Raw genomic sequence first — 17,915 nt, 5'->3', positions numbered from 1 at the left:
AGGACATCCAGATGGCCAACAGGCACATGAAACGATGCTCAGCATCACTCATATCAGGGAAACACAAATCAAAACCACACTGAGATACCACCTCACGCCAGTCAAAGTGGCTAAAATGAACAAATCAAGAGACTATAGATGCTGGCGAGGGTGTGGAGAGACAGGCACCCTCCTACACTGTTGGTGGGAATCTAAACTGGTGCTCTGGAAAACAGTGTGGAGGTTCCTCAAAAAGTATCAATAGAACTACCTAAGACCCAGCAATAGCACTGCTAGGGATTTACCCACGGGATACAGAAGTGCTGATGCATAGGAGCACATGTACCCCAGTGTTCATAGCAGCACTGTCAACAATAGCCAAATCATGGAAAGAGCCTAAATGTCCATCACCTGATGAGTGGATCAAGAAGATGTGGTTTATCTATACAATGGAGTACTATATGGCGATGAGAAAGAATGAAATCTGGCCATTTGTAGCAAAGTGGATGGACCTTGAGGGTGTCATGCTAAGCGAAATAAGTCAGGCAGAGAAGGACAGATACCATATGTTTGCACTCATAGGTCTAACAGGAGAAACCTAATGGAGGAGCATGGGAAGGGGAAAGCGGGGAGGAAGAGTTGGGGAGAGGGAGGGAGGCAAATCATGAGAGACTTTTGAATGCTGAGAACAAACTGAGGGTTGAAGAGGGAGGGGACAAGGGGAAGGGGTTGGTGGTCATGGAGGGGGGCACTTGGGGGGAAAAGTACTGGATGTTAAATGGAAACGAACTTGGTAATAAACTATTAATAAAATAAAAATAAAAACATAACATTACTGGGGTGTCTGGGTAACTCAGTTCAGTGACCAACTCTTAATTACAGCTCAAGTCATGATCTCGTGTGTGAGATCGAGCCCCGCGCCAGGCTCTGTGCTGACAGCATGGAGTCTGCTTGGGATGCGTGCGCTCTCTCTCTCTCTCAAAATAAAGAAAGAAAGAAAGAAACATCAGGACTCAGTTGGTTAAACGTCTGACTATGGCTCAGATTATGATCTCACAGTCCGTGAGTTCGAGCCTCACGTTGGGCTGTGCTGACTGCTTGGAGCCTGGAACTGCTTCAGATTCTGTGTCTCCTCTCTGCCCCTCCGCCAGGTGTTCTCTCTCTCTCTCTCTCTCTCCCCCTCCCCCTTTCTCTCTCTCTCTCTCTCTCTCTCTCTCTCAAAAGTAAACAAAAACTTTAAGAAATTAGAAACCCCATAATGCTGTATTGCTAAAGTCTGTGGTTCCCCGGCCACTAGCCAGCCCTGCCCAGGGCTCTGTGTCACTCTGCAAGTGGGTCCCCGTCCCTAGCCTGCAGCCTTCTGTCTCTCCGTATTTGACAACCACACAGCAGATGGGTCTTCCGGAAGTCCCCAGGTCATGCCTGGCCCCCTGCAATTCCTCCATCCTGTCCCTTGATTTCTTGTTTCAGAAGCGCCGTGGACAGTCCGCTCCCTGGTGCTTAAAGGGCACCGGAGCACGTACGGCAGAGCCTTGTATCCGTTTTACAGCATTCCGAGCGGAGGAAAAGGGCCATTTCTCTTCCCTTCTCTGTTCACGGTGCGCTATGTTCCAAAGCAGATCCCATCGGCCACTGTTGCGTTGAACTCAGTCCGCTGTGACGGGGGTCCTGCCGCCAGGACTGCCCAGCGCGGCCCGTTTCGTGCTCCATCACGCGGGACGAGGACCCTCGCCTGGCTGCTCCGGCTCCCTCTCGCTTGGCACAGATTTACCGGGATTTATGCCCTAAAACGGTCGCTCACGTTTTTTTTCTGATGTCGAAGCACAGAAACGTCGGCGTGCGTGCACGTGGCTGCCGCAGCTGAGCCGTGATTCCGGTGTGGAAACACTCAATTTGCAAATTAACTCACAAACTTAATTTGTCAGACTAGCTTTGCACAGAATAGTAAAGGTGTCTGCTAACACTCCGAGGAGATGACGTGCCTGGGCGCGGAACGGACACGGGGCAGAGGCGGCGCGCGGCCGAGGTGGCTGGGACCCTGGTTCTCCTTCCACGGCCGCGTTTCGCCGTGCTGTCGGATGACAGACTGGAAGGTGCGGGGAGACACTGGAAATAAAAACGCTGCGGCTGCTTCCAGAACAGTCCGTGCATCCCACCTTTTTCTAACAGCCCAGCGAGGTTTCAGAAGGATTCTCTTAAACGAGAGACTTGCTGTGCATGGCCCTCGGTGCCCCCACTCCCTGGGCCCCGACCCCCACCCCAGCTCTGTCCAGGGCTCCAGGGAGACGGCCCCCCAGGCCCTGCCTCCCCCCCACCCACACCCCCGCCAGTTGCCGCCTCCCACGTGGGCAGTGAAAGAGTGGAGAGGGACGGGCTCTGGGGTCCGTGCTGCGGTTCCAGGGACCATAAAGTAAGCGCGAGCAGATTCTGGGATTCGTTTCCCACGAACGGGATCTGGGAGAGCAACGTGGGTCACGCTCGGCAGACAGATGGGAGTCGCCACAGAGGGCCACAGGTGGGGGCAGGGGCGCCGCCTTCCTCGGCCACGGGGCTGGTGGCAGCAGTGTGGCATCCGCAGGTCATGCAGGGGTGGCCCGGAGAGGCCCGGCGGCTGCCTCTGTGCATGGCACTGAGAGCCTTCCAGGTCCCAGTGGACGATTGCCGTGTGCCGTGTAGGCATGTCTGTCCCCACGGCAGACTGGGCCGAGGCCCTGCGTTGAGTGGCCCCGGCGAGAGCAGGAGGGCCTGGGGGGACAGCTGGCCCAGCCCGGCCTACGTTCCCTCCTTGGTGACCACCTCTCAGGCCCGCATTCCTGTGGGACCTTCCCCTTCAGAGTCAGTAGCCCTTTAAGTCACCCAGCCTCTCCAGAGGGGAAGTGGGGGCCCAGGGGAGGGTGGGTGCCTGGCAGCCGGCCACACGGCCAGCCCTGCCCTCCCGGAGAGGCCTGGGTCTGCTCTTGGTGAGCATCGGAGATGATGAGCAGGTTGTGGGGTTGGAGCTGGGGCTTGTCCGCAAGCAGGCCAGCTCGCCCTTGTGCCTGCTTCGAGGTTTCCAAGTCAGGTTCCTAGAGGTGGCCCCAAAACTTCAGAGGGATGGTGTTGCATCTGCCCTGTTGCTTGGAGCCTGCAGTGTATTTGTGCCTCTCCTGGCACGTTCCCAGCAGACTGGTGTCGGGAGGGGCCCAGTGCTAATGACGGCAAAGCCACAGGAGCCCCAGAACTCAGGACCCCGGACTGAGGTGCGGGGGTGAGACCGAGCCCTGCTTACGGCTAGCACTCTCCTCTGCTGCCGTCCAGGTCGAGGCGGACCCGACTGAGCACCGGCCTTGCCGAGCCGCACCTGAGCAGGTGACCCCGCCCCTGGGCCGCACCTGCGCACAGGACCAGCCGCCTCACACCCCTGGGGGGCCCCCGCTAACTATGACTCACAGAAGTAATAAGCCTAATACAGTTGACTTTATTTAATTAATAATGACTCTGCTCCGTTCCTCAGAGCCCATAAAACACCCTGCAGGTTGGCAAAAACACTCGCACTATTGATCCAAAGTCAGGCGGGGTATTTATTTTGTCTTCGCCTCATGAGCATAAATCCTTGTTGCCTCCTGCTCTCTGTGTGCGGGATTTACAGTGGCCAGTTTCTTAAAAGCTTTCGGTAATTACGGAATAAATATCCATCGGTCTTTGTTGGCCGTCCTTCCTTAGCAACGTGGCCAGGGGAGAAGGCATGCGTGCCAGGGGCGGCCCGCAGCGGGCCGGGGTCTGCCCCTGCAGAGAGAGGAAGCCCCCTGTTTTCCTAACATATTGTTCCGGGCCCCCTCCCGTGCCTCCCTCCCAGTTCCTGCTTTGCTCCAGGCAGAAAGGCACTCTGGAAATTCCTTGCTGCTAGCTGGCTCTTTCTTCCCTCTCCCGTCACTGTCCTCGTCACCGAGCAAGCCGCACGGGTCTCCTGCCACCGCTGCGGACATTCCTTTGCTCCGTTATACTTTGCTACAGGATCTCCTTTCAAATCCGCATTGACAGGGCACCTGGGGGGCTCAGTTGGTTAAGTGTCCAGCTTTGGCTCGGGTCATGATCTTTTGCAGTTCATGAGTTTGAGCCCCACGTTGGGCTCTGTGCTGACAGCTCGGAGCCTGGAGCTGCTTCAGATTCTGTGTTTCCCTCTCTCTCTGCCCTCCCAGCTCGCTTGCTCACTCGCTCGCTCTCTCTCTCTCTCTCAAAATTAAATAAACATTAAAAAAAATTTTTTAAACCACCAGTGACAAATCCTCTCCCAGCCCACAAAATGGGAAGAAAGACGTTTCCAAAAGAACAATGTAACAAGTGACAGGCACCAAAAAAAATTCTTGGCCTTTTAATGTTTGTAGGGAGGGGCTCCCAGAAAAATGAACACATTGGACTTGACACAGAGGAGGCTTCCAGGAAAGGCCATTGTTGGTCTGTGTCTCAGAGAGGGCAGGTGGGGCGTCTGGTCCCTGTCCCGGGGTCTGCCCCCCTCATGACTCATCTCCTGGAGTGCCACAAACAGTGCCGAAAGCCAACCCGAAGCTTTGTGCTTATTCGCTAAAAACGGTATTTTCTGGGAATGCAACCCATTAACCTCATTTCCCCCTGCCAGCCTGCTGAGCCCCCGCCGGCCTTGCGCTGTGCCCGGGGGCGGCCACGTGGGACTGTGTCCCCGCAGCTGGCTCTGGACTGTGCCGGGAGCGGAGAAAGGGGCACCGCGGCCTGTGCCGAGTGTGGCTCTGCCTTCGCTCCCCGGCTCTCCCCACGGGCCCGTGAGGCCTGCCCGGCACCTGGCTCCTCGCTGTGTGCGGGGGCCGTTGGCGGTGGCGGTGACCGAGGCCCCATCACGGCATTCCTCTCGTGAGTCCCGGGGTCCGTGTGCTTCCTTCGCACTCACTGTTCTCGAACGTCCACGGTTTCCTTTCTCTTCACTGCGTATTTGTTTTTAATGCCGGGTCGTTTTGGTAAGAAACCCAGTGGGACGGAAGAAATGACGGATTGTCTCCACGGGCCCTGTCCTTGCAGGCGGCAGTGGGAATGTTCCAGATCACCTGCGCCGTCCGAGGCAGCAGCCGCCAGCTGGCCCGTGTGAGGGCAATCTTCTCGTTTCCTTCTGATCCAACTCGGGCACTAGCCCGTGGGGGGCGGGGGGGCGCACAGCTCTAGATTCTCCAACACGAGTCACACCTAACCGTCCACACAGACCAGGATTGGGTGTTGAGGCAGTCAGAGAGGGAGGCTGCGGGCAGAGCAGTGCCCAAGCCCGCCTGGAGCCCCTGCCCGGGGGGTGACCGGGATCGGGTCTGCCTTTGGTTGGGAGACAGCAGAGCCCGGAGGAGAAGGGGGGGCAGTGACCACCGCGCCGGCCGCTTGGCCGTCACAGGTGGAGGACCTACCTCACCAGATGTCGTCGGAGTGAACCCACGTCATTTACGGAAGGCTCAGCCCAATGGCTGATGTATCAGAAGTACCTAACAAACCGTAGCCATGACATTAGCGGTCACGTTCCTCGTCTGGGTGACAGAGCCGAGACACAAGCACATGCCCGCAGGTGGACCGCTGCAGGCCACACGTGGCTCAGGCAGAGTTGTAAACGGTAGTGGGAAAAGGGTGAGGGGCTCAAGGTACCAGGGACACCCAGCCCTTCCCAGGACACCCCTTTAGTTCCTGGGGACAGATGACCCTCACACTCGGTGTCTTTGTCGTTGTGATCAACATCATCTGTGGCTGGTCTGGCCCTGGTGGCATTCTTGGCTTCCAGACACCTCTGCTGGCTCGTCAGCGAGCCTCACGTCTCCCCTGGAGCTGAGCACTGCGGTGGCCTCCCGGGCACAGGGGTCCTCCGCCGACGACTGCACCCCGTAACCCAAGACAGAGCCCGGGGCAGCCCCCGCACGCGGAGCAGCCCATCCCCGGGCCCTCGCCCCAGACCCGGGAATAAAGCTCTGCTCCTGCCGCCCAACCCTGCACGTTTTCTTCGCGATCACAGATGCTCCTTTCTGTCCCTGCCCCACTCCTCCTGATCATCCTTTCCTGACTCTAACCTTGGTTTTGTCATCCGCTGAGTTAGCTGTCCTTGCCGTGTGTGTGTCACCTGGCTTATGTTAATAGACCCTGGGAGTTACTGGTGCCACTCACTCGGGCACACAGGCGGGAAAGCCCTCTGCCCTCTCCATCCCGTCCACCCTGCGGGCCAAGGGGAGCGGGGCTGTGGCCCAACCCTTCCCAGGTCCCACCGCAGTGGGTCCCCAGAGCCCGTCATGAAGGCCAGGCTCTGCCCCACCTGCTGGAAGCTGCTTCCTCCCACGGCGCGGGCTCTAGGGTCGCCACAGTCCAGCTGCTGTGTTCCAGAACGGGAAAAGCCATCCGCTGCAGACCACCCACCTTTTCTCCTCTGAAACTTGGAACACAATTGTCCCATCTCTTTTTCTCATAAAGAAAAGTCCCTTCCTTTTTGTTTTTGAGAGTGAGAACGAGCAGGGTGAGAGAGAGGGACAAGAGGGTCCGAAGCGGCCTCCGCGCTGACAGCAGAGAGCTCGATGCGGGGCTCGAACTCAGAAACCGTGAGATGGTGACCTGAGCCAAAGCCGGATGCTCCACTGACTGAGCCCCCCCCTCCAAAGACCTTTCGTTTTAAAATGTCATTTCTCTCAAAATATGGCCATGACTCTGCCACCACATGTGCATTTTGCTCAGTGTTTGACACATAGCTCCTCTGTAGAAACAGGGGCCGTGCTGGGGGCCTGGATGAGCCCAGTGTTGCCAGGAAAGGCTGTTTCCAACCTCGGGGTTGTCATCACCGCGCAGGTGCTCCTGGGATCTGCAGGCGAGATTTATGGGCGCCAGCGGTCATTTCCATCTGGCCAGCGCTGGTGCGCGTGTAGGTGGGATGCGTCCCAGAGATCACCTCTGGGGGCCACGTGGAGCCTTGGCCGTGTCCAGGTCACGTGTGGCAAAGCCTGTCTGTCGTCTGTCGGGCTGCGGGACCGGAGTGCGTCCCACCTGCAGACCTGCGGGGCCCCTTGCACACATGCCACCGGGCACAGCAGGGCCCCACCTGCTCGCGGATCCCCAGACCCTGTGCTCAGTCCCTGACCAGCCCGCGGCTCACCCCCCAGGCGGTTTCCTGGCTCAGGGGCCACCAAATAAAGGGGCTTCGTTTCAGGCAGGAAGAGAAGAGACTGTTTACTGCTGCACCTTCGGTTGTATCTTTTTATTTTGGGGGGATTGGGTCAGTGTCTTTTCTTCTGATTAGTCGCCCGTTCTCTCATTTTCTCTTCCTCCCGTGCGGCTGATTTATTTAAAGGTGTGCCAGCACGGGCTCAAATGAGGAGCTGGGCTGCCTTCTTTCTGCTGACGGCCGGCCATGCCAATAAGTCATTTTTTAGCTCATTAGCTAACGGAGGCTGTGAGCAGCAGGCCTCCAGGGGGTCGGAACGAGGTGAGGTGATCTACTGCCGGCCACACTGCTCTTGAACTGGCCTTCCTCGGGGAGAACGGAAGGCCCAGCCGAGACGGGCTGGGGCCCCGGAGTGCGATTGGGACATCAGAGTAACAGAGTATTTGTGTGTTGGCGTCCTGGCGTCGTAGGGCACATGGTCTTAGGGAGGACATTCTCCTGGAAAAGGAAACCTTACCGAGTCTCTCGCGTGTTAAGCGATGGCCCGGAAGCCAGACGACAATGATGGAGGCCGTGCTTGTCCACGATGTTGTCGGTCAGACTGGGCTCCCCTAACAAAGCACCGCAGATTGGGTGTCTTCAGGACAGAAATGTGTTTCCTCTCTGCTCTGGAGGCGGAAAGGTCAAGGTCAAGGTGCCAGGGCCGGTTTCTGGTAAGCACTCTTCCTCGCCTATAGACTGTGCCTTCTCACTGCACCCTCCACGGAGAGAGATCCCTGTCTCTTCCTTAAAAGGACACTTTTATGACCTCATTTCACCTTATCCTTACCTCCCTAGAGACCTGGCCTCCAAATACAGACCCCACCCCAGTTTATCGGGGTGCACAGTGACCGCAGGACGCAGTTTCTAAACAAAGGCAAGTGCTTGAGCATGAACAGAGGCTCCTGAATCGGCACCACCCTACACGCCCCAGTCTGAGTTCTCCGTTCCTGCTAGCTGGATTTCAGCTGCCAAAAACCATTCCTGATCCAGACGTGACGTGGCCTTTAGCTTCCTGGCCCTTCCTGGGGTCCAAAACACCCAGCAGGACGCTGCCTCCCTGCGGGCCCAGAGGCCAGCATTGAAAGCTTCAGCTTTTAACCAGCAAAGAAGGCCGGGTGAAGGACCACAGCTCCGGCACGTGATGAAAGGGTCACGCCAAACAGCTCTGGGGGCCAGGTGGGGCTGAAGAGGCGGTCCCCACCAGGAAGGCCACCCGGAGGCCTTGTTCTATCTCCTTGCGGTGCCCCTCTGGGGCGGCCCGCAGCGTCCAGTCTGTGTTCTGTATTTGGGTGGCAGTCGTGCGCCTGTGTTTTGTATCTGAGTTGGTGGCAGATCCCATACTCCTGTCAGGAACAGTCCCCTTGCTCCGGCTCCTGCGGGGTCACAGGTGGATCAGCTGTGGAGACTGCCAGCCTCGGGCTATCCCTCGTCCCTCGCAGGAACCCTGTCCAAGACCCTGTTCCTAATTTCATAGACATGATATTAGAGTCTTTTTCTAAAGAAGCTGCCGAACTAATATTCAGTCCCATAAAATCTGGACCCAGATTTGTTACATAATTATAAACAGAACCAACTAGAGAGAGAGAGAGCATGAGCAGGGGAGGGGCAGAGAGAGAAGGAGACACAGAATCTGAAGCAGCTCCAGGCTCTGAGCTGTCAGCACAGAGCCCGACATGGGGCCCGAACCCACAAACCGTGAGATCATGACCTGAGCCAAAGTCAGATGCCTCACTGTCTGAGCCACCCAGCGCCCCAGCACCAACTTTTAAAAGCAAGGAGCAGGGGGCATGGGTGACTCAGTGAAGCGTCTTACTTTGGCTCGGGTCATGAGCTTGCAGTTCGTGGATTCAAGCCACGGGTTGGACTCTGTGCTGACAGCTCGGAGCCTGGAGCTGTTTCAGATTCTGTGTCTCCCTCTCTCTCTGTAACCCCCCCCCCCACTCTGTCTTTCTCAAAAATGAATAAACATTAAAGAACATATTTTTTAAAAATAAAAGCAAGGAGCAGTTTAAGCACGACAATCATTCAGACACGTGTCAATTTCAGTGCATTCAGGCGAGCTTGTTTGCGGGGTGACCAGGTCCCAGGACAGAAAGTGCCCCCACTTCCCAGGGACAGCACGCCGGCCACAGGAGAGGACTCAGAGTCTGGGGGCCATCTTCGTTCTTCGGCTGGGACGTCCGAATCTCACAAAGAGAACTGGAGAACTCCAGCTAGGGCGATAGTCACTGTGTTCAGCTCTCTGTCCTGTCCCCCAGTGCTTTGGCAGCGGGCACAGACATCAGCCAGAGCGGAAGGACACAGCTCCGGCTGTCGTGCCCACCAGGACACGAGAGCTAGCAGACGGGCACGTGAAAGTCTGCACGAATCTTCGCCATCCTCCCTTCTCGTTTCATTCACGTCTTGCCTTTGCTCTCTGGCGGCTCGTGAAATGCGTCAGCGTATTTTACACACATTTTAAATAAGGTCTTTTGATCCCCCGAGGGCCACGATTTTGTCTGGAGTGTTTGGTCTCTCGCCTGCCTGGTGCTCTTGTACTTTGGCCCCGAGCAGGGACAGGGTGCGGGCTGCGTGCGCCCAGCCTCGGCCTCGGCCCGGCCGGGTGTGGGTGCTCAGCTGTAGCCCAAGTGTTTGTCCTGGAAATCTCTGAATGAAAAGGGTCGGGGGGTCACTGTGGGGTCACTCACATGGACCAGGAAGTGAAGCAAAACTAATTCAGATTTGCTCCTGGAAGAATTTGTTTGCCTAAGTATTTAAAAACAGATTAGGGCTAACCCGACACTAGATCACTGGGAGCAGTGTAAACACGGGTAAAAGGTGTAAACAAGGCCTTTTTTCTGTACTTCGGAAGAAAAAATGTCATGGTTAATGAGTTTTCTTTCTAGAGCATCACGGAAGCCGTAAGTGATTCTCTGTGTACTTTGTCGCTATGCACCCTGATTATTCTCCTGGAGAAAACGCTGGGCTTTAGGAGGGGTCTAGTGTGTCGTTTAAGCCTCCGGGTAATTAGAGCCGGTCTTCTCTGGAGGGCTTTCCTTTCTTCTTTCATTAAGTGTCCACAGACCTTGGCTTCGGGACAGTGAGAACACACTTTGTTGGTCTTTTTCTTTCTCTTCCCTTTACCCATTCTCTTCCTGTTCTGCCCCCTCCTCTCCACCCCCCAGCCCTCCTTCCAGATGTCACATACAGGCGGCATCCTGTCCTGCTTGGACCCTGAACAACCCCCCCCAAGCCCCCAAAGTCCAGGAAGCACGTTCTCAGCAGGCCCTCACCCGCCCCTCCCATGTCATCCCCTCCTGCACCCCTGGCTCAGCTCTGGCCTCAGGCCCCCGGCCTAGTCTCCTGCGCTGGGCCCTGGAACACTTGATGTCCTCCACGCCAGCCATCCCCGGGTGTCCAGAGAGATCGCAGTAACCCAGCTCATGTGCTTGTGTTTGCCGGACCTCCCCATGGGGGTCTCTGCGGTTTCATACGTGGGTCTGCAGTAAGATTTTCCTCAACCGAAGGATTTGGAGACCCCAGGGAGTCACGTATCCCCTTCCGTGGGGAGGAATTAAGAGCTAAGAATTCACAGTCACATGCAGGTGTGGGGAGCCCACTGGCCATCGTGTCCATGGCCCGTGCCCCCCAGCAGTGTCCCCTCATCCTGACTACACACTGTCCTTGCTCCGGGCCACACGGACTCTCGGGCCCGTGGCCTCCACCTGCATCCTGCCAGACCCCAGGCAGGAGGCTGGTTCCTCCTGGCCACAGCCTCCTCGGCATCCGGGACTCCCTGTGGGGCTTGTTAACACCCCTCCCCAAGAGGCTCTGATTCTGGAGGTCCGGGGCAGAACCTGAGAATCTGCATTTCTGACGAGTTCCCAGCCGCCGCTGCTGGGCAGGGAAGATAAAGCTGTCCCCGAGGGGGCTTCCTCGGGCAGATCCTCGGCTCTGCTCTCTCGCCTCCTCCCCGAAGCCCCCGGCCACGCGCACCTGGAGCAGAAAGGTCCCGGCCCCGGCCGCCCCCCGACTGTGACAAACCTGTGTGGGGCTCTTGCAGGGAGGAGAAGGAGCGGTGGATCCGGGCCAAGTACGAACAGAAGCTCTTCCTGGCCCCCCTGCCCTGCACGGAGCTGTCCCTGGGCCAGCACCTGCTGCGGGCCACCGCCGACGAGGACCTGCGGGCCGTCATCCTGCTGCTGGCGCATGGCTCCCGCGACGAGGTGAACGAGACCTGCGGGGAGGGGGACGGCCGCACAGCGCTGCACCTGGCCTGCCGGAAGGGCAACGTGGTCCTGGCACAGCTCCTCATCTGGGTAGGTCCCCGCGCGGGCAGCGTGGCCGCGGCGCCGGGCCCTGGCCAGAGGCGGCAGGCCTAGGATGGGACACCGTGCGGGTGGGGGTTTAGGGCTGAAGTGTGGAGGCCCTTGGCTTTCCGGCGCCCCTGCGTGAAGACACCCCTTGAGGACTGATCAGAGGGAAGGAGGGGGTCTCCGGACCCGCTCTGCCTGGCCCTCCGTGTCCCTGGGGGGTGTCTGTCCTGCACTGCTGTCATCTTTGGGAGGGGCGTGGACAGGGAGAATGCAGCTAGTTTGTAGGGTTCCTCCCCTTTACCAGACGCAGCAATACTGGACCCAGAGTTCAATGATAGGACCTTATCAAAGGGCTTTCTCTGGACTCTTCTGGTTAAGTTCTAGGGAAAATTATTATTAGTATTATTATTATTCTTTTTTTTTTTTACTGTTTCTCTTTGAGAAAGAGCACAAGTAGGGGAGGAGCAGAGAGAGAGGGAGACACAGAATCCAAAGCAGCTCCAGGCTCCGGACATAGGGCTCAAACTCACGAACCATGAGATCATGACCTGATCCAAAGTTGAGGCTTAACCCACTGAGCCACCCAAGTGCCCCGAGGGAAAATTGTTCTTAGATTTCTATGGAAGCATTCGTCATGAGGCCTGAATGGTGACAGGAAAGGGAGAGCGTGTGGCCGCGGGCACCGCCCGGGTGGCCAGGGTGGCTCCAGAGGCCCCTGCGCCCCGTGGTGGCCCCCCACACACACCTCAGGGTTCGGCCACCACGCGTCCCTGCCGAGAGGCCCCTGGAGGGGGCAGATGGTGACGCTTACCCACGGTAGGACCTGAGTAGCGGTGACAGGGGACTTCTCCGTGCCCTGTGTATTACACACAGATTTCCCCCAATGAAAGGGAGTCGCCTCGGAGATCAAGAAGTGGTGGTTTTTTGTCTTCACGATGGGAAAGGCGGGCTCGAACCAGCAGAGCCAGGCTCACCCTCGGTCTCCTGCAGACGGAGGGGCTCCTGGGTGTTCAGAGCACGGGGTTTCTTTAAAAGAATGCGCGTGGGGCCGTCTGCATCGCCATCCAGTTCCTCCGCAGCGCACCCGGGGTCCCGCCCCCTCCCCCGTGACCCTGACGGCCCTCCCGTTGCCTCCGCAGTACGGGGTGGACGCCATGGCCCGCGACGCCCACGGGAACACGGCGCTGGCCTACGCCCGGCAGGCGTCCAGCCAGGAGTGCATCGACGTCCTGCTGCAGTACGGCTGCCCGGACGAGCGCTTCGCGCTCATGGCCACCCCCAACCTGTCCCGGAAGAACAATAACCGCAACAACAGCGGCGGGCGGGTGCCCACCGTCATCTGAGCACCGCGGCGCCGCCGCGCCTCCCCCGGAGCCGCCACATGTGAGTCCCGCCGCGCCCCCGCTCTCCTCCTGGCGGGCGCCGCCCACCCGCCCTCACCCCGCGCGAAGTCACAAAAGCCTGACCGCCCTCAGGGGCGAAGAGGGAGGCCAGGAGGCTGCAGGACCGACTCCTTTTCCCGAACGCCCCCACCCCCTCCCCACGACGGCGGGAGCTGCCGGCCGGGCCTGGCTTCTTGCCCATAGCACACGGCCAGGCGGCCTGCGGACACGGAGCGCGGCTCGGGGATGGGGTCGAGGGGGAGGGGAGGCGCGGGGCAAGGAGAAGGGTGCCCTCCCTAACCAGCAGTGAAGCACATCAGTACATTTCACCTCCACCGAACAGAACTCTCGGATCCCATCTCCTCTCCGAGGAGCTTGACGGCATAAATCAGAAGCAAAGCAGAGTTTGTCAGGTTTGAAGGCCCTATGATGGTATGTGTCAAATCAGTTGTAGCTAATCTGTCCAGGGAGAATACTGGCTTCATTACGCTTGTAGAGTAGAGTTCTTCCAGCATTACCGCTGTTTAATAGAACATGATTAGTCATCACCGAGAAAAAAGCATATTAGCCGAAGAGGTAGCTAGCCGCACGCTCCGATGCCTGCCCCAGTGTGATTGCAATACTTCTCAGAAGCATCATATTATCCCAGACATGTTCTCTCGAGCCCTTGGAGCCCTCCTTTCTAAATTCACTGTCATAATTTAGTATCTGTTTAATTTTTCAGTCCAAAGAGAGGAAATCAGTTGCTGCGTATTTCTTTGACTGCCGTCTCTCTCCTTGGTGCAAAAGCAAAATGGGAAAAAATAAATAAGGGTAACTCGGAAATTCAAAAGGAAATCACGAATTCAAGCTAATAATAACACTTCGAGGACATGTAGTAAACTAACCGAAGGCATAAAAGGCTATTTTTTTTTTTTTTTGCCCCAAACGTCAGAGAGGTTTTCTTTCCGTTTGCCAAGGTGGAGGTCTTGGGGCTCGGTCACTCCTGAGCCACCCCGGAGTGTCACCCAGGCTCCTGTGTTATGTCTTTAGATAAGATTGTGAAAATCTATTTGAATAAAAGAAGTTCGTAAATATGCATTGATTTTTGCACAGACAGATGTCACCTCTGTTAATTTATAAATTGAACCGGATGTGAACTGATGATGTGCAGCTAGTGCGATGCGAGGCTTAGGGGCGCTGTTCGTGAGAGACACGCCCCGCAGCAGACCCTTGCATTGATGTGACAGCCGCTAAAACGGAGCGCCCCAGACGAAGGTGGCGGCACAGTTCGCTTCTTAAAGTCGAGGAGGGAAAACGACAGCCCGACACTGAGGCATGTTAGGGAGGAGGAAGGGGGCATGTGGTTTCTCGTCATCTCCATCCGCTAGCACTTCTGCCGACCCAGAGGAAGGGGCTGTGGCAGCGCAGGGGATGCTTTTCCGAACCCCAGACCCGTGCACCCTGCAGAGGCAGGTCAGGACTGGCCGTCCGCGGGGTGCGGCGCCTGCCAGCCGGCAGGATCACTAAGGCCTGACTCGGCAGCCAGGCCCTCCGGGGATCAGCACGTCCCCTGACCTGCCGTCACTAAGCGGCAGCAGACATTAGCCACCTTCAACGTGGCCGAATCGTGACTCCCTAGGCTCAGAAGGAAAGGGGTGACTTTGCCCGGGCGCTCTAGCTGTGTGTCGGAGGAGAGGGAAGGCACCCCTGCACTGTGGTGGCCTAGGAAGGAGGGCCACGCGAGGCCAGCAGCCCCCCGGGTAGGTCCCCTGCTCTCATATATCAGTCCCTCTATTTTGTAAGAGTTTTTCCTCTTCTTTCACTTAAAAAAAAATTCAAGTAGGTGGGGAAAAAATAAAGCTTTACACAGAATTCATATGTGGGTCCGTGTTTCATGGACACTTGGAACCTTGCTTGGGCCACGTGGAGCCCAGCGGGCTCCGGGAATGGCAGGTTCCGAAGGCCGAGGGCCCTGACCCTCCCCCCGGGTTTTAATTCTGTGTTTCATCTCTGTGTCGTTATTTTAAATGTGAATGGGGGGGAAATGTCATTGCCTATTTTTGAAGAACTCCTTACTATTCTCTTCCACCTGGACACATCCTCCTCCGCACAGCCTCTAGCATAGACGTTACGTCGTGAACGCAGATGTAGTATAAATGAAATTCTTAAATTATTTCATTGTAGTTAATTCCCACTCTAGGAATGCCCTATCATATAGCGAAGCCTCGTTTTTGAAAAGAAACAATTCCTTGTAAGGCTTCTCTTTGAGATGTATATGAGTGTGTACATATTATTGTATGTGTTTATAATATAATATTTTCCCAAACGACTCCTTTTTTCACTTAGCCTTTCACGATCTGAATGCTAGCCTGGGTTTTCCCCCTCTTCCCTCTCCCGGCGCGGGGACCTCATCAATTCCTCCTCAGAACCCCTGACCCCTCTTCCGCTATTTTCAGCCATGCTGATGCCGATCTGTTCCAGGAGGCCGCCTGCTTTCCTGCGCCCGAGTTTTGGCAACGGAGGAAAGGCAGTCGTGGGTTCAAGGGTTTTCCTCTAAAATAAAGATGACCGGTGGCTAATCTCTCTGTATTTCAGTGTCAAACCAGAAGTGCTTTCTTCGCCAACCACGCTCTCAGCCCCATCCTAAAGCCTTACTCAACACCAAGATCTGGAAGCAAAAACCAAGGGCTAGAGTTAGAAATAACCAACTGGGGTGGGGGGTGGGGGGCCTTGTCTTTGTCGACGCTCATGGAAGCTCTGCAAAGTGACCCTGAGCCGAAGGCACCGCGGCCAAATCCAGCCTCTTCTGTTCAGAATTCACATTTCCCTTTCCGCGAGACCACCCGTGCACCTGGGCACCAGTTAGGGTAGCTGCGCCATCCGGCCGGATTCCCTCGGTGCCCCAGAAGCCCTGCAGAGACGGGAGCCTTGCCGCTGCCCCCGTGAGAGCAGGTCTCCGGACCGCCTGGGAAGATGGCCTGCCAGGCCCCGCCCGCCTCCTGTGGTCCCAGGAGGGGCGGCGCGCAGGGGTGCGGGGTGACGGGTTCCCGGGCCTGGGGCCCCGTGAGCGCGTGCACTTGCATGTCTCCCAGTAAGCGCACGCCGTGCGTGATTATCGCAGACGGCAGGAGGAGGCCTGGGGGGCTCTTGCGGACCGCTCTAGGATCCCGGGGGCGGCCCTTCCCGCACTGCTGTCTCCTGAAGCTTCGTCTAGCCTGGCGAGGTCTCCTCGGACCAGCCTCTGCCCCGTCTCTGCAGTTGCGTAACTGCACACATTCAGGGTCATTCTCTGCAGCTGCAAAGGAGCGGCCGCTAACAGCACGAGGGGAGAACGTGGGCCCGTGAGGAAGACAGCCCAGGCTCCGCTGTCCCTCCTGTGTGGCCGTGGGCAGGCCCCAGCTTTGGGGATCTTTCTCCTCATCTGTGAAACTGGGCTGGCCTTGCAGGAGCCGATGACCAGTTGGTTGCCAACCAGCGTGATGACAGCCAGCCGGACCCCCAGCCGGACCCCCAGCCGGAGGCCGGGTGCTCAGGAACCAGGAGTGTTCATTTACAGCAGGAATGCTGAGAGCAGAAGGCCAGAGCCCAAGCCTGGAAAGCTGCCCCCAGGCCGGCAGTGCGTCCTCAGACCAGTCGGTGACAGCGTCCCCTTCCCATCGGAGCCTCTGGGCCTCCCCTCTGCGGGGCCAGCCTGTGCCCTTCCCCACCCCTGTGTGCTGGGAGCCGGGTCCGAGGAGGGGTGAGGCTCTCTGTGAGCCTCTTTTCCCAAAGAGCCCCGCCCCCAGCGGGTGAGCCACGCTGCCCGCTCACTGACATTTAACCTCCATTTTTAGAGTTTGATTTTCCAGAGGCAGAGAGAAGGTTGAGGCTGAGCCTCATGGATTCACTAAGGTCGCTTCAGCCCAAGATGACCCCTTCTGTCTCCTACACCGTGTTGTCGTGTTGTTGGCTCCCTTTAGAACTAACCACCAAGAGGGGCGCTTGGGGGGCTCAGTCAGGTAAGCGTCTGACTTCGGCTCAGGTCATGATCTCGCAGTTCGTGAGTTCGAGCCCCGCGTCGGGCTCTGTGCTGACAGCTCAGCCTGGAGCTGCTTCAGATTCTGTCTCCTCCTCTCTGCTCCTCCCATGCATATGCTCTCTTTCTGTCTCTCAGTAATAAATTTTAAAATGTTAAAAAAATTTTTTTAGAAGCCACCAAAAGGTTGCTGTGACTTTTCACACTTGGTCCTCACTTTGGTGTCCCTGTCCCATTTCCTTCTAAAATCAGAGCTTCCTGAGGAGCACCTGGGCCGGCAAGGCTCAAGGCTCCAGTGGCCTCTCTCCCTTAGCTTGGACTGTCGGAGCGCCCCTCCCCCTCGGGGCTGGCATTGGCCTTGTCTGGTCCCTGCACTTGGTGAACCCATCTTCCCCCTCAAGGGTGGCCGTTGGGTCCTGCCCGGCCCCCAGCCCAAGCTCTGCTTGAGGACGACCTGTGTCACCACGGCTCCAGCTCTGCCCACCCCTCCTCCTCCCATTTAGATTGTTCTGGAAATAAGAAATCCACATTCCTGCCTAGGGAGGTTCAGAAACCTCGCTACAATGCAGAGCCTCTAAGAGTAAGTATGGTCAGGCCTCAAAAACTTCTCAAAAGGCAAAGATAATTGGAAAGCAAATCCATTACCCCTCGATGGGCTCTCCCCCCCCCCCCCCGCATCTGCGCAATTTCCATCCCTCACGCGCCCCCCAAGGTCGGCCTGACTTTCTAGAACTCCCCTGGACTGTATTTATGTCCTTCAAGCAAACAAATTGAAAAGCAGTCAGGAAGGAATTCAAATAGAAATGTGCTGAAGATACACATCTTTCTTTCCCAGGAAATATAATTTATTTCTAACTGGCCTCCTCAGATGAGGATTTTACACATTGTGAAGTCCTGTCTAAAAGTGATTTTCACCCTCATCCTTCAGCAAAAAGCTAAAAACGGGCCTTTGGCATCCAGACTGGTATTTTTCACACTGGGCCGTTATCGACATGTTTCTTGTTGGAATTCCTAAGCGGCTTTCTTCTGGAAGCCCTGTGGTCAGTAGGTCTTCGGTACAGGCCCTGCCCACTCCATGCAGCGCCCGACACGCTGAT

The 17,915-nt window shown here is 57.0% G+C and overlaps 1 protein-coding gene across 2 annotated transcripts in view; it reads left to right on the top strand.

Moving 5' to 3' along the window:
* The window catches only part of AGAP1 (ArfGAP with GTPase domain, ankyrin repeat and PH domain 1), a 306,663-nt gene extending 289,827 nt beyond the window's left edge, over positions 1-16,836 (top strand). The window contains exons 15-17 of one of the 2 annotated variants that reach the window (XM_029933558.1): positions 11,187-11,442; positions 12,579-12,822; positions 16,250-16,836. In XM_029933558.1, the coding sequence (XP_029789418.1) occupies positions 11,187-11,442; positions 12,579-12,782 (460 nt within the window). In that variant the 3' untranslated portion in view covers positions 12,783-12,822; positions 16,250-16,836. Of the gene's footprint in view, positions 1-11,186; positions 11,443-12,578; positions 12,823-15,259; positions 15,393-16,249 lie in introns of those variants that run through there. The other variant, XM_029933559.1, reaches the window with a different exon arrangement.
* The last annotated feature ends 1,079 nt before the right edge of the window (positions 16,837-17,915 follow it).

This window comes from Suricata suricatta, chromosome 3 (assembly GCF_006229205.1).
Source record: "Suricata suricatta isolate VVHF042 chromosome 3, meerkat_22Aug2017_6uvM2_HiC, whole genome shotgun sequence".
Taxonomy (NCBI): domain Eukaryota; kingdom Metazoa; phylum Chordata; class Mammalia; order Carnivora; family Herpestidae; genus Suricata; species Suricata suricatta.
This window is presented reverse-complemented; position numbering and strand designations above follow the sequence as displayed.